The following is a 13,663-nucleotide window of genomic DNA, read 5'->3' as shown; positions in this document are numbered from 1 at the left end:
CAAAAGTATAATTGACATTGCACTACTATCTCTATTCGGTTTTCGCCAAAATGTAACTTTCATTTCACGACTTTGCTTCATCAGCTGCCCCCCGAATACATCTAAATATAAGTTTAAAAAATTCATTTTAAACGGACAAGTGCATTTTTTCCATCAAAAAGGAACTATTATATTAAAAATGTATCAATTTGTTAGGGTAATGAGTCACTCTTGGGTGGACATCACTGACGTCTTAACAAAACAAAAAAGTCTTGTCATACAACATCATCAGCTGACTGTGCTTTCTTATTTCAGTAAAGTAAAAACAATTTTTGTGTCTTCATTATTTGTTCAGAACAAGTGCATTTCGTGATTTTTTTAATTGTGCATCTAGCTCTTTCGTCATCAGTGGTGGAAATTCTTTGAGACATTCCTCAACCTGAACCGAACCAACTTTACAAGTGCGTTAGCCTTGGGATGGATCCATGAGCATCGCACATAAGAGGTGTGCTCCATCAAGTGTTTCTCTCCTTCATTACTTTCTTTAATTGCTTGAGAAATGAACCTGATAATTCTAAGTCTCTACCTGTACTTACATAACGACATCACCCACAACTCAATGCGGTAGGAGGAGAATCATCCACATTTTGCTATGAACAAGACCGTTCAATTTGACCCAACAATAAATAACTCGGAACCAGGAAAATCGAAGCAATCCAATGCTGTCACATACGTCCTTGCATTTCAAAATCAATACTTTTAGACTAAGTATTGCTTTTTCATTTCTTGGTCATCTTTTTATCTGTTTATTTTACCTAGTTTCCTCTATTCTTGAAGTTGAGCCACGTCCAATTCTCAACCTCCTGCAGGCTATGCCTGCTTTTTGTTCTTGGGTTCAGCTTTGAACTTTGGGATTCTGCTTTGGGTTCTTGTTTTCATCCTTGTCTGATGGTCCTGAGGTGATCTGTCTAGGGTTGTTTGGCCGCTTGAACTGGCATGTGAGTTAAAAATCATGGTATCCAGATTTTGGCTTTCAGGACAAATGAAGGCCCCGTGTATGAGTGTGAAGTATCAATCTCAACGAAAAATTGCAAAATTTAGAGCAATGAAACCAGGATTTAGCTATGTAAAAACAGCTGCAATCGATACAGAGATAGATGGCCAGATATGGATTGCAACATTTTTCACTTAGTCAAATCCTGGTTTCTTATCTCTGAATTTGCAATTTTTTCATTGAGAATGATTTTATAGACTCATGCTCAGAGGCTTTCGTCATTTCTTTGGCTGAGATGTCAAAACCACCAAAAATTTTCACTCAATCGATGAACTATTTTTCATCCCAGTTCGACTACGCTGAGAACCCGGGATCAATCACCATAAAGATTTTACTCGATTGATTAAACAAAACAGGTGAACAAGGAACAAATTGATTAAAAATTGTATAAGTTTTGAATCATTAGCATAGTCTATGGTCATGTATCATACTGTCAGGTATTTTTTCTTATCAGACATGAAATTAAAAGGGAATAGTTGCTAGTGTTGTGTCAGAAAATGGGAATGTTTTTTTGCGCTAACACATGGTGCTGGAAGGAGAGACGATAAAAAAAAAAAAAAAGTTTTGTACATAAACAGATGTCCTTAAAACGTAGTGGAACTGTGTTCTGCTTTTCCAAGCAAAGATAGTGGATCTTGACTCCAGACTTTGAAGGTTTTGTCAGATTGAATGTTATATACCTACCTTTTTTTTTTTTTTTAAATTTCAAATAACCCACTAGAGTTAATCTCATTCAGTCACATGTCAACTATCTAAGTATCCCCTCATGTCACATGTATGATCTCAATACATGACCCTAAGTGATGCTGTTGCAGGAGCTAACATCCTTATAGGTAATCCAAATTCCTTCCATCTATAATATCTGTCATTCCAAAATCTGACTTTCTATTGAGAAGGCTTGAATGCTGTCAACTTTTCAAAGATGCACACTCCACACCTTGCAGTATTTATTCTGAAAAAATAAATCATGTACTTGTGGATGTTGCCTTGTTTGTAGGATAATATGTCTGAAAAAAGCTTGCTTAGTCTGGAACGGAGATCAGTTCTTGCTTAGCATGGTATCATTGTATCATAATGAGAATTGTATATGTTTCACAGGTACTTATGAGACAAGGAAACTGTCACATGTTAGCTGGGCGGATCTAATATGTCAGATGGTGGCTCTGAACCATCAGATAAACATGATTTTTCTAGCATGGAAGGAATACCCGTCAAAATTAGTGAAAATTACAAACCACCCAAGAAGATAACACCTTTAGGGCCATCTAGAGTCAATCTTGACTCATCTCCAGAAGAGGTAAGTGTTTCAATAGCATTTGGCAGTAACATGGTGCAATCTTGATTGTTGAGGGATCCTAGAGTTAATGTTCGTAATGTATTGAGCAGAATGTCTCATTATGACTTATTTTATTTAATTTATAAATTTATTTTTAATTGTATTATAGTCTCATAATCACGTGGTATATCAGAGCATGTTACAATTGGATTACATTTTGCAATAAGGAACCACTATCTCTGGCTCTCCCACAAAAGCACATATTTGCATAGGGAAACCAATGGCATGTATGTTGTTTCTAAAATTGGCCAGAAATAGTGTTTCCTTATTGCAAAATGCAATCCAATTGTTATTTCAGTAGCCAAGTTCCTAATGTGTCAGTAAAAACATCAGGTATAGCGTAGCAGTGTAGCAAGGAGTAACCAAGCTAGTAAAATATGTGCGTTAAAAATATCTATCGCAACATACGACAGTCTAAATCGGAATCTTTTCTGAAAATATAAACAGTCAAAACTGTGGGCATACACAATTGCAGGTAGCTAAATAAATAATACCAAATCAAGAAAGTTACTGTTCTTTCAAGAAAGGAAGTCTTAAAATGTTTTATAAAAACGTGACAATCATCAATATTTTCATCCATTTGACTTTAATATGAAGAATGGTTTGAAAAATAAGGCACTAACAAAAGAAAGTGAAATGATGGCTTCATCAGTCTCTGGCTTACTAAGACATATTTTTTTCATCTTACCTGCTGCCAACATGAGCAAGCTCAAAGGGGGTAATACTTTCAAGTTTTTGTGGGAAAAAAATGTAGAAGAAGTGGTATTGAATAATAAACAAACAAAGCCAACTGCATAGACTCAATTCCTTTTGTTCATCTATTGTAAGTGTTTTACTAAGGACTTGTCTGTAATAAATCATAATTCACTCTAGAGCCCCTGAAACATACAGAATTTTGATTGCAAGAATCATTCAGGTGTGTTTGACCACCGTGGGATAAGCACAATGTCATGTTATCTGTTTACCTCAGAACTACCAAATAGAGTTATACATCAAGTTATGCACATAAGTTTAAGTACTGCTGGCTCTGAAAATTAAATGAAGAGGCAAATGATCAGCGGGAAAAATAATCAAATCAATTTTATAGTATGAAGACAGTGTCAGTCGATTTTTATCAACTCATCAATTCTTTTTTTCTTTTCAGTATGATTTCACCCTAGAAAACAGTATTGTGAGCAAAATCGGTGCTTGGCGTCAAATTCGACAGTCAAATTTCGAAGACAGAAAGAAAAGATTGGCTGAATATCGTGAAAGGATGACCAAATTTATGTCTTTAAACCCAACAAGCATCACAGAAGCATCAACCTCTCTGGGAGCTGCCTATCCGGTCGTGAGTTATGATGATTCGTCCGTGCAACATGACTGTGATATCAACTCCCAAATCCTTACCCCTGTACCAATATCCTCCCCGATCAAAGAGCCTAATAATGTAGTCCGTAAGATAAACTTATCTGATTTTGAGTCCGATACATCTAGTCCTTTTGACAACATGGAATTGAAAACAATAAATGATCTAGAGGAGCTGGCGCAGTGCTTGCAAACTCAGGCAACAGTTTTAGAATCCAAACCGCATAATGATCTGGATTGTAGTGAAGAGTTAAATAACTATGTAGGTTATAATCACTCCCAGTCGACATCTAACCGTTGTAAAGATTTTAATAGTTATATAGGTTATAACAATGCTCAGCATCTACCAATAAACTGTGATATTCAAGCCTTCGGACAGACTAACAATCTCGCTATGATGCATTCCTCTCATCCGACCTCCCAGTCACTAATAGTAAATCAGTTCGATTGCTACAACAATATTTCACCCATGAATCACCTCAATCCTTATCCTACTCCTGTCCCTCCGATTTCATATCCCAATTCCTATGTTGCTCAGGATCAGACTAAGCCTCTGAACTCGGTGCCTGATATTGTACAGCAGCTCAAAAGTATCCTGAAAGACAAGCGTGAGGCTGAAAGTAGGAAGAAAGATGTTAAAACCACATCGTCACCTAAATCAATTAAGGTGAGTATTTATTTTTACTGTATGGGGGGCTACACAGCTTTACAGCGGCACAGCCTGTGGACCCCTGCTGATAATCTTGCTGATAACGCTGATAATGGGCCTGTTGCAAACTTTTGCTAGAGCAAAAATAAGAGTTTTTTCTTATAGATAATGCCTCAAAAATCACGATGAGCGCATCGGCAAAGTCTGAAATGCACTCATAACTTCACCATCTGCGTAAGAAATTTGCGTTTTTTTAAGCTTCCCGCTTCAAAAACGATACTACGGCACAGGTGAACATTTTGTTAGAGGAGTCGCTCCATCGTCGGCGATATTCATCATGGCCGACGCTTGCGCGCAGTTCCGCGCGTAATTCGAGGAGAGTTCAAGGTCAATCAATTCGGGCGTGGAAAACATGAACGTTAAAACACGCCAATTGTTATCTGGTCTAATCCAGTTCAGGTATTATCTCGTCCCATCACACGTGTTTTGGCGGATTGGCGTTGGCCATGATGAGTATTGCCGACGATGGAACGACTCCTTTTACAAAATGTTCACCTGTGCCGTAGTATCGCTTTTGAAGCGGGAAGCTCCAAAAACCGCAAATTTCTTACGCAGACTGTGAAGTTATGAGTGCATTTCAGACTTTGCCGATACGCTCATCGTGATTTTTGAGGCATTATCTAGAAGAAACAACTCTTATTTTTGCTCTAGCAAAAGTTTGCAACAGGCCCATTAAAGGGGGTTAGGAGATGGTCATCAGCTTTTAGCCGTATTAACCACTCATGGGAACGATGGATTTGGCTCTTAACCGCGTAATGAAGGGAACCAACCCAGGAGAGTGCATTACAAAATCAAACGTTGATTCTCCAGGTTGGGGCTTACGTCATTAAAAGATTAATAGTTGAATGACCTAATCATCATCTTAGTGTCAATGCAAACAAATGGACACATTGATGTAAAAATAAGAAAAGGGTTATGTTTATGGAATGCAGAATGTCCAAGGCATTGTGAAAAAGTTGTTGGAATTGTTTCTAAGGATCCAGAAACATGAAGTGGATGTTGCAGTTTTATCTGAAACTAAGTAAAAGGGGCATGGGTCAAAGAATTATGGTGACAATGATCTGTTCCATAATAGCTTGCTCTGCAAAGGATAGGGACATGGCGACATGGCGCAAGTATGGGCGATCAAAGACTTTGAGGATTTTTTTCTTTTGAAACAGTGATATTTGACCACAGATAGATAGATAAGGATAAATAAGATAATAGGATAATTGGACTCCCGGGGGACAAAAAGTCCAAAACATGAAAACTCAGAGGAGTTTATTGTGACTAGTTATTTACTCAAACTCCACTTGTAGAAACTCTGTGGCTCTAAGGAGGTAAGACAGAGTGCTAGCAGGCTCCTCCGCGTTGAAAAAATCATTAATAAGGTATTTTAATAAAATTGTATTTAGCGAAACCTACATTCGAAGGGAATTTTCTAAAACTAGCATATAGTTCATTACAGTGCTCTGGTACAAATGCATTTTTCAAAATTACCTTTGCAGGAAGGACCATTCTAGGTACTTAACAATGCCCTTTAGATGTATTATTTTTTTTAAATGCACAATATGAGAAGCTCTGTTTTACTCACTCACCTCCAGTGCAACTCTGAAAGTGCTAAGATTCATAGTATCCTTGACATTGCTTTTCCAGTTTCCATGGGGAGAAAGAAAACACATTTTTCTAATATTTGGAACCAATCCTTGATGTCCCATTGATCATGACACAAAATTTTCTTCTACTCTGCAATTCAGTCTAAATTAGAACTTAGTAATAAGTAAAATCCCAAACAATTTTTGCATAAGCATATTGACCGCTGTGAAAAACTCCTATCAATGGTCAAAAACCTTGTATTTTCTCTTCAAGATTCCAATCTCAAATGTTTTTTGATACTTGTTTATCTCCTGTTTTGAATTTTGATTTCAGTCATTAAATTGTACGGCAAAGTCATCCCTACCCAACCCGTACGTATCTCTCAGTGACTCTGCAAAAAAGCTGTGTGATCACATCGTAGAAATGGGATTCCAGCAATCACGAGCAGCTCGAGCCTGTCAACTTTTCGGAGGTGATGAAACCAAAGTAAGATTTGTTTTTCTTTCCTAAAGAAATAATAAATAGATTAGATTTTTTTATTAAATTTTGAAAAATAATTTTTTTTTTTTTTCTAATCCTCTTCATACTAGAGATCAGCGAGAAAACCTTTTTTAACAATTCTAATGCTAAAAGTTAGTTTATATCATTTTACCATTTTGCATAACATTTCAAATTTGATAAAAATCTAATGGAGCTTTTAAGTTCTTCAAGGAGAAAGAAGGTTTCATCTTTCTAGCAGGGAATCTTGACAAAAATTTCAACAGGATGGAAAAATTGGAAAACGTTGAAAAAAAATTTCAGTCAGGAAATTACTTTAGCTAATGTCTTATAACTCCAGAAAACCAAAAGACAATTTTTTTATATTCAAATCCCATTTCACTCGTCTTTCATATTCTATCTCAAGGAGTCATAACAATTTACTTTGAATATTTTGTGTACTTAATTTTTCCCAAAACTTTAAGCCAAAAAGTCTTTCTTACTCGCTCATAACCATAAGCTTTTAGCTAGAATTTTTTTCTGGAGGTGGCTTGGCACCCACTTCTCCACGGGGAGTTGGTGTTGGAAAAGAATGGTAATTTAATCATTAAATGAAAACGTAGCAATAATGCACATACACATAAAATACAGCGCTGTGGGTCGCTGAGTTTTCCTTGATTTTTGGATATGTTTGGATATGAAGGGTATCCCAATGCATTAGTATCAAGTAACCTCAAAGATGTGTTAGGTTAAAATCTCATCAATACATTGAACTGCACTCATTGAGAAGTTTGATCTCATCCATTTTGAACTTCGTTAAATACGCACTCACTTTGAATTAAGCTGCTATTCTTTTTTAAATTTTTTTCAAGGTCATTGAATTCCTGGTTCAGCTGCAAGTTTTAGAGGACAAAGGTTATCCAAGTGACAGAGCAGAAAGAGCTTTCATAGCAAACAATTTCAATGAAGCTGGTGCGATAAAGTTTTTAGATAATGTGAAGCAACTTATGGATCTAGGATTTCGAGAAGACCAGGTTTGCGATGCCTTAAACAAATTCAACAATGATCAAGATAAAGCCTTGGATTTTCTAGTAACGTAACAGTAAATAACTTTTTGAGTTTGTTAAAAGAATGTATGTGTTAATATTGGGGATTGAATGAGTGGTGCCACAAAAGAACATGTTTATCCTGCATTTTAGTCCAATGAAGAGTAACTAACCTTTCAGGAAGAATTGCTGAGAATTGGGTGCCTTTGTTTTTTTCTTTTTCCCTAAATTATGCTCTCTAATTCTGCTCCAAAAACAAGTTCTATTCATAGCAAACAGTTGTATGAATCTAGTTCTTTTTGACAAAATTTATTTGAGAAATTCAAGGAACCTAATTTACTGGTTTTGCCAATGGGCCTGTTTTAAACGTCAGCCAGAGCAAGAAAATGAGTTGGCCTTTGAAGAAAATGGCTCAAAAATTACAAAGAGCTCTTCCGGAAAGTCTGAAATACACTCTTAACTTCACAATCTACGTAATAAAAATGCATTTTTTTTTCAGCCTCCCGCTTCATAAACGATAGCACTGCACAGGTGAACATTTCGTGAAAGAGGAGTCGTTCCATCTAACCCGTGCGCACTAGGATGCTACACAATATTGAACATGGTTGATGCTTCCGATGCTTCCAAATCGTGAGGAAGCACCATGGTTCTTATCAATGCTAGGAAAATGTAAATATAAACACGCCAGTTGATAATATAGTAGTCGCGACGCGTGTCTGCATCTGCTCTTGCGACGCCTTGCGTCTGCACTAGCATTTGCGACGCTCTACCCCCCCTGAGCTACGCCATCTCACATATACTTTTGTGTGCAGACCCCCCCACCCCCCCCCCCCCCCCCCCCCCAAGTTCTTACATGTATTAGTAGTGACATAGATTAGTTTAGTTTTAGCTTACTTTAATTTTAGTCTACTTTTTGGGTTGTGTGGGATGATTGCATGTAAGGGATGAATCAGAGAGAGAACGAGAGAGAGAAGGCGAGGACTCAAAATTTTTGCTGCGCAAAAATTTTCAGCCAAGCGGGAGGAATGTGAGAGTGGATGTGAGAGTGGATGTGAGAGTGGCCCAGGGACCTGGCACCCAAGTCGAGGGCGCTGACAAAAACCCATACGTCACGGGACTGGGCAGCGGTGGAGCACCCCCCAGCGAGAGGGCAGAGGGGTAGTATCCCTTCTGCGCATGCGCAGGGCGAGGCTTGACCGGTTATATATTGTCCCGTCACATGTGTTTTGGCAAGTTGGCATTGGCCATGTTAAATATGGCATAGCATCCTAATGCCCAGGGGCTCAGGGGCTGGACAGAACAACTCCTCTTAGAAAATGTTCACCTGTGCCATGGTGTGCCAGGCACCTTTTTTGGAGCAGGAAGCTTAAAAAACACATTTCTCTTGCAGATTGTAATGTTAGAAGTGTATTATAGACTTTCCCGATGCCCTTATTGTGAAGTTTGAGCTATTTGCTATAAGAAATAACTCTTCTTTTTGCTATAGCCGAAGTTTGCAACTGGCTCATTGTTAATGTCTGATCAAATTGCCTGTTTTTTATTTGTTTTTTCTTTAATTTTTTCCATTTCCTATTTCCTAGTCCAAATGTTTGGATCTCAAGTTCTACACAGGTATAATGATCCCCCCCCCCCTTTTTTTTCCCCTTCATTTCCTTCAATGAGCGAGCTGCACAATTTATTTAAAGGAGGGCCAAGGCTAAAATTCTTAACAGAGCAAAGTGAATTTATGTCCCCAGACAGATTTGGCAGGAGTTCTTTAGAGGAACAGATCCTTATTACTGCTTGCATGGAATATTTTCAATGTGTATCAAGTATGATTTTTGACTTGGGCTCCTCTGATCACAACAACAACTAGTTCATTTTCTCCAGAAAAAGACAGAATAATAAATGCGAAAGATATGCAAAGCAGGTCTGGATTGACTTGTAATTATATGTAGTAAAATCAATGCTGCCTCATTGTTTTAATGTTTATTTCTCTGTGTTTCTTTACTATTTTCTACAAAAAGAAACTTACTGAAAATATCTTCTTTGATAAAAAAGAAAGGGAATAATGGGGGCAATATTTTTGCTTACCTTAAAAGTGGAGACTTGTATAAAAGTCATTATCTTTAGACAGGACAATCTGAGCTACCCTACTATTCAAAAGAAAAATTAGAACTTTGAGCAGTTCTGACCGGCAAACTTATTGGGTATCTTTGTAATGTTTTTTATGTATAACATATAAGGCAGGAAGGAATGTGAACAATTTTTGGGCCAGAGGTATAAGAAATTAGATTCAAACCCTGTCAGAATATTATGTTGGCTCCTGAACTCCAAACTTATTGTCTTGTTGTATCAAGCATATTTTGTTACATGAGTGGTTATTCACTAAAAAAGCTCGAAACAAACAAAGTAGGCCTTTTTTTTCAATATAAACAACCTAAATTTAATTTTGTATTTTATAACTTGTTGATGTATCCAACTTTATAAAAGCACAGGAGTTAACTGTATAAATGTTTTTGATAAAAGAGAAGAAAAAGTCAGATTTTGTGATTCTCTGAGAATTCAGAATTCCTCATAGAGTGTATAAACAAGTGTACAAACATGTGCAATATTCTGACAGAAGCGCGAATGAACAATTAGTGTATTTTTATTATTGATTTGTGATCTGTAACTGGATATGTGCTTATGCAAAGTGCTATCTGCAGCGAGTCCCAATTAAGTTAGTGAATTTTTTTCTTTATTCCTTGTAAAGTGGTCCAACAGTTTTGTCACAAACTCTTGCTTGAGCAAAGAAATGAAGATAGCAAAATGTGGCTTGTACAAGTATAAAGACCATATTATCTACTATCAAATACGACTTTAATAAGCTATTCTGGCCATTATTTTCTTTTACTTACAGCAATTTTCAGTTGAACAGTTAAGCACTTCCAGGGAAATCTTTTGGCCGTTTTAATCAAAAGAGGAAAGGATCTGGAATTCAAATCGCATATAAATAGCTTTTATTTACTGAATTTTACAAAGTAATTCCCAAAAGGTTGTTATGAATGTTATTTTTTCAACAGCTGATTTAACTTGTCCAACTTTTTCTATACATATGCCTCTATCTTTATACATATCATGAGGCTCGGTGGCCATTTCCTAAAAAAACATAAACATAAAATCCTCCTGCCTGATGGTCTAAAAAATATTGAGGTGTATTTTATATTTTGAAGTATGTCTAAATCTTACTCTCTTCAGTATGGTATCCAAGTGCTCGATGTTGTTCTTTTTGTAACTTAATACTTATTGAGCTGCCCAAAATATTTAGAGTTTGGAAACTTCACTACTGTTGATGAATGAATCAACAAAGTCTTTAAAGCAACACCAGACTGTCACTGTTGGTTTTGGTTGTTACTAAGTATACTGTAAGTCCTTACCTCTAGTACTACCCTTCCTTTGATAGTGAAAGCATTAGTCTTACTCTCTTTGAGCTCAGAGGGCCGAGGGATTTTTTTTTCCTGTCTTGAAGGGGCTCAAAAATTGCCCAATGGGTACTTAAACCTGTCACCTAAAAGTTGCTGTGAATCAGTGAGTTTTTGCTCCATGAGCTAAGCAAGATCGCAATATACAGCTGGTAATATAATCTGAAATAATAACAACCCGCATTTTGCTAGCCTCACCCGCTTGCTCCTAAAATTATTAGAGTTAATAGCAAAACTTTTAAGACACATCACGTGCTTGACAAGATAACTGTCTGGTGAAGGGACACCAACTGATAAAATCCAATATATTCAAGGTTCTCTTTAAGTCATTGTAGTTTTTTATTTTTAAAAGGTTGTGATCAAAGCCCAAGGAAAGCTTGTAATCCTTTTTTTAGGAATTGTTTGACTTGTAAAATTTTATCTATTTCAAGTCAGCTATTATTTCCTCCCTAAACAAACTGTATATGCCAGAGCATATACAGATCAGAATCATGTCCACACTATTTTAAAAAATAAACCTTAAGTATATTTATGTAAGAAAATTCCACTGAATTGAGCACAATAAAGTATTGTTTCCCAAAAGGTGAATTGTTACCGAAAAAGTGAATAGAAATAGTGACCAATCAGTAATAAGATCAGTCCATTTTAGATGTTTAGTTGCCATGTGTAAAGGCATGCGTAGTATTAGGCCAGGGTGTGCCCACACTTACTCACTTATTTTGGGCAAAGTGTTAATTTGGCTTGTTATAGACCTAAATTCATTCCAGAATTTTTTCCATTCTTACTCACCTCTTTTTTAGCAAAATTCTCAGTGGCCAACATTAAAAATACCTCAGAGTCGGCTTGTGCACTTTCAGTTGTGTTAGAAAAGTTTTGAAAGATTATTTTTAAAAGTAAATTTCTAAAGTTCTTTTTTTATGAAAAGAAAAAAAAAAAGGATAAGCGTGCAGCGATTTTTTTTTTAGCACAGATGCTCCTAATGAAGAGCCTTTTATTTGTTCTTCAAGAAATTCAAAAACAATCTTAATTTGTGGGAAAGGTCTTTCGAACAGTGTTCACTTGGAAGGAAGGATGAAAGGGAGGGGTTCAGAGCCCCTATGTACCCTGGTTTTTCTGGATTCGGCACATCTATAAAAAGTTCTCTTCACCTACATGTGCCCTGTGACCATGTGAGAGAGACAAATCGGTCAAAAATTACCTTACATATCAGTTCAAACAAAAAATAAAAAACCTCTTTTGAACCCTACGTATCAAGTAGCCCACTCAGATCTTTCACCGGTGTTCTCGCTTGCCTGTCTGCCCCTGTCATCCCCTTTCAAAATGAAAAGTGGCAATTCCTTATTTTTCAGTACATATTTTTTCTTGAAGCTCTCTGGCTTGCATGGAAAAGGAAACTATTTTGTGGAGCTGTTCTCCCTTTTTATTCTGTACAGCTCCAGCCAGCCTGGTTGCTTAATATTTTCATTTACATGCAGTGGTTGATTAGTACTATATTTTTGACTGGAAGCTCTGATTTTCCAGATGTGCAAACTATCACAGATATCATTCAATCCTAGCTAAAATGAAAATTGATCACTTAGACCTGAATAATGTAAAATCCTCATCGGTTTTCTTCTCAATTTCATCTGAGGTGATTGATATGGGCAATGCGTCATTTTTATTTTGTGACAAACTACTTCTGAAACGAAAGTTTCTATTGTTGAAAAGTAATGTTTACAAGACTCCCCTGTTAAATCCTCATCTGTTCGAGGAATTTATTCTAAGTGAATTAAATCTTTTTTGCTGTGCATGATGTAAGATAGCATTTAAAACCGTTTTTAGGTGATTGCTGTATTAAAGGCTCATTAATTAACTTTTGAAAGATGTTTTGCATTTTTATACATTTCTTTAAAATCTTTGCTTTAACTACTTTTAATTTTGCGCCATCTCTCTGTTATGATTACACTTCACTTGCAGATGAAGCGAGCCTGTTTGTGATTTATGTTTTATTTTTTATTCGTTTATTTTAAGCAACAGCATGTAGCTAAGGATTAAACAATGTAATTGAAAAATATATTTTTCCAATTACCTAGGTTTTTATTTTGCTCTTTGCTGTTGAAAATTTTAGGCGAGCAATTTGAAAAGGATGTGACTTTCGTCCCCTTCTTTTATGTAGGAACCCATCTTAATTTTAGGGTCATATCATTCACCGGTATCATGCAGCGCCCAATTAAGTTATTTTAAAGTATGTAGCTATGTTTTTGTAAATATGATGAAAGAAATTATAAGCATGTTGGTTGTTTTTGAAGCATTTTAATTTTTTTCTCATTTTTCTTCTTTTTTTAAAAATATGTTTTGCTATCACGAATAATGAATGTTTCTCAGAAGAACACACATGGACAAGTCTTGTTACTTTGTTCATTACATCTATATTTTCACTGTGCTCTCAGTATCTCTTCTTTTCCTTCTTTATCTTTTTTCTTTTCTACCTTTTTCTCCTTCTTCAAGTTTGTATACACTCAAAATTGCTGTTTGTTTATAATTTTTTTACTAGTTGTATCTATGATCAGCATTACTTAAATAGCTGTAAGTTAAAGTACCCATGATAAATTGAATAAAAAGTAAATCGATTTTGAGCAAAGTTTATTCTTTTGTATATCCTTGACTCTCGTGTAGATGGATACTGACTGCTAATTGGTAAATCTAAAAAGTTATTAA

The 13,663-nt window shown here is 36.1% G+C and overlaps 1 protein-coding gene across 2 annotated transcripts; it reads left to right on the top strand.

The window, feature by feature from the left end:
- The first annotated feature begins 148 nt into the window (after positions 1–148).
- On the top strand, positions 149–7,782 carry LOC109043143 (uncharacterized). 2 transcript variants are annotated; one of them, XM_019060244.2, is made up of 5 exons: positions 149–484; positions 2,132–2,330; positions 3,514–4,383; positions 6,334–6,486; positions 7,350–7,782. In XM_019060244.2, the coding sequence occupies exons 2-5, from the start codon at positions 2,181–2,183 to the stop codon at positions 7,575–7,577; spliced, it is 1,401 nt and encodes a 466-aa protein (XP_018915789.1). In that variant the 5' UTR covers positions 149–484; positions 2,132–2,180; the 3' UTR covers positions 7,578–7,782. The 2 variants fall into 2 exon arrangements, with proteins under 2 accessions (XP_018915789.1, XP_018915790.1); XM_019060245.2 differs by lacking the exon at positions 149–484 and adding an exon at positions 506–747.
- The last annotated feature ends 5,881 nt before the right edge of the window (positions 7,783–13,663 follow it).

The sequence above is a fragment of the Bemisia tabaci genome, chromosome 1 (assembly GCF_918797505.1).
Source record: "Bemisia tabaci chromosome 1, PGI_BMITA_v3".
NCBI classification, from domain to species: Eukaryota; Metazoa; Arthropoda; class Insecta; order Hemiptera; family Aleyrodidae; genus Bemisia; species Bemisia tabaci.
Note: the sequence above shows the minus strand (reverse complement) of the source record. Positions and strands in the feature narration are given on the sequence as shown.

Excerpts from the sequence above, each read along its gene's own strand:
- LOC109043143 (XM_019060244.2), top strand. The coding sequence starts at position 2,181 with ATGTCAGATGGTGGCTCTGAACCATCAGATAAACATGATTTTTCTAGC. Across the intron at positions 4,384-6,333 it reads CGTCACCTAAATCAATTAAG|TCATTAAATTGTACGGCAAA; the intron begins GTGAGTATTTAT and ends TTTTGATTTCAG. Across the intron at positions 6,487-7,349 it reads TCGGAGGTGATGAAACCAAA|GTCATTGAATTCCTGGTTCA; the intron begins GTAAGATTTGTT and ends ATTTTTTTCAAG.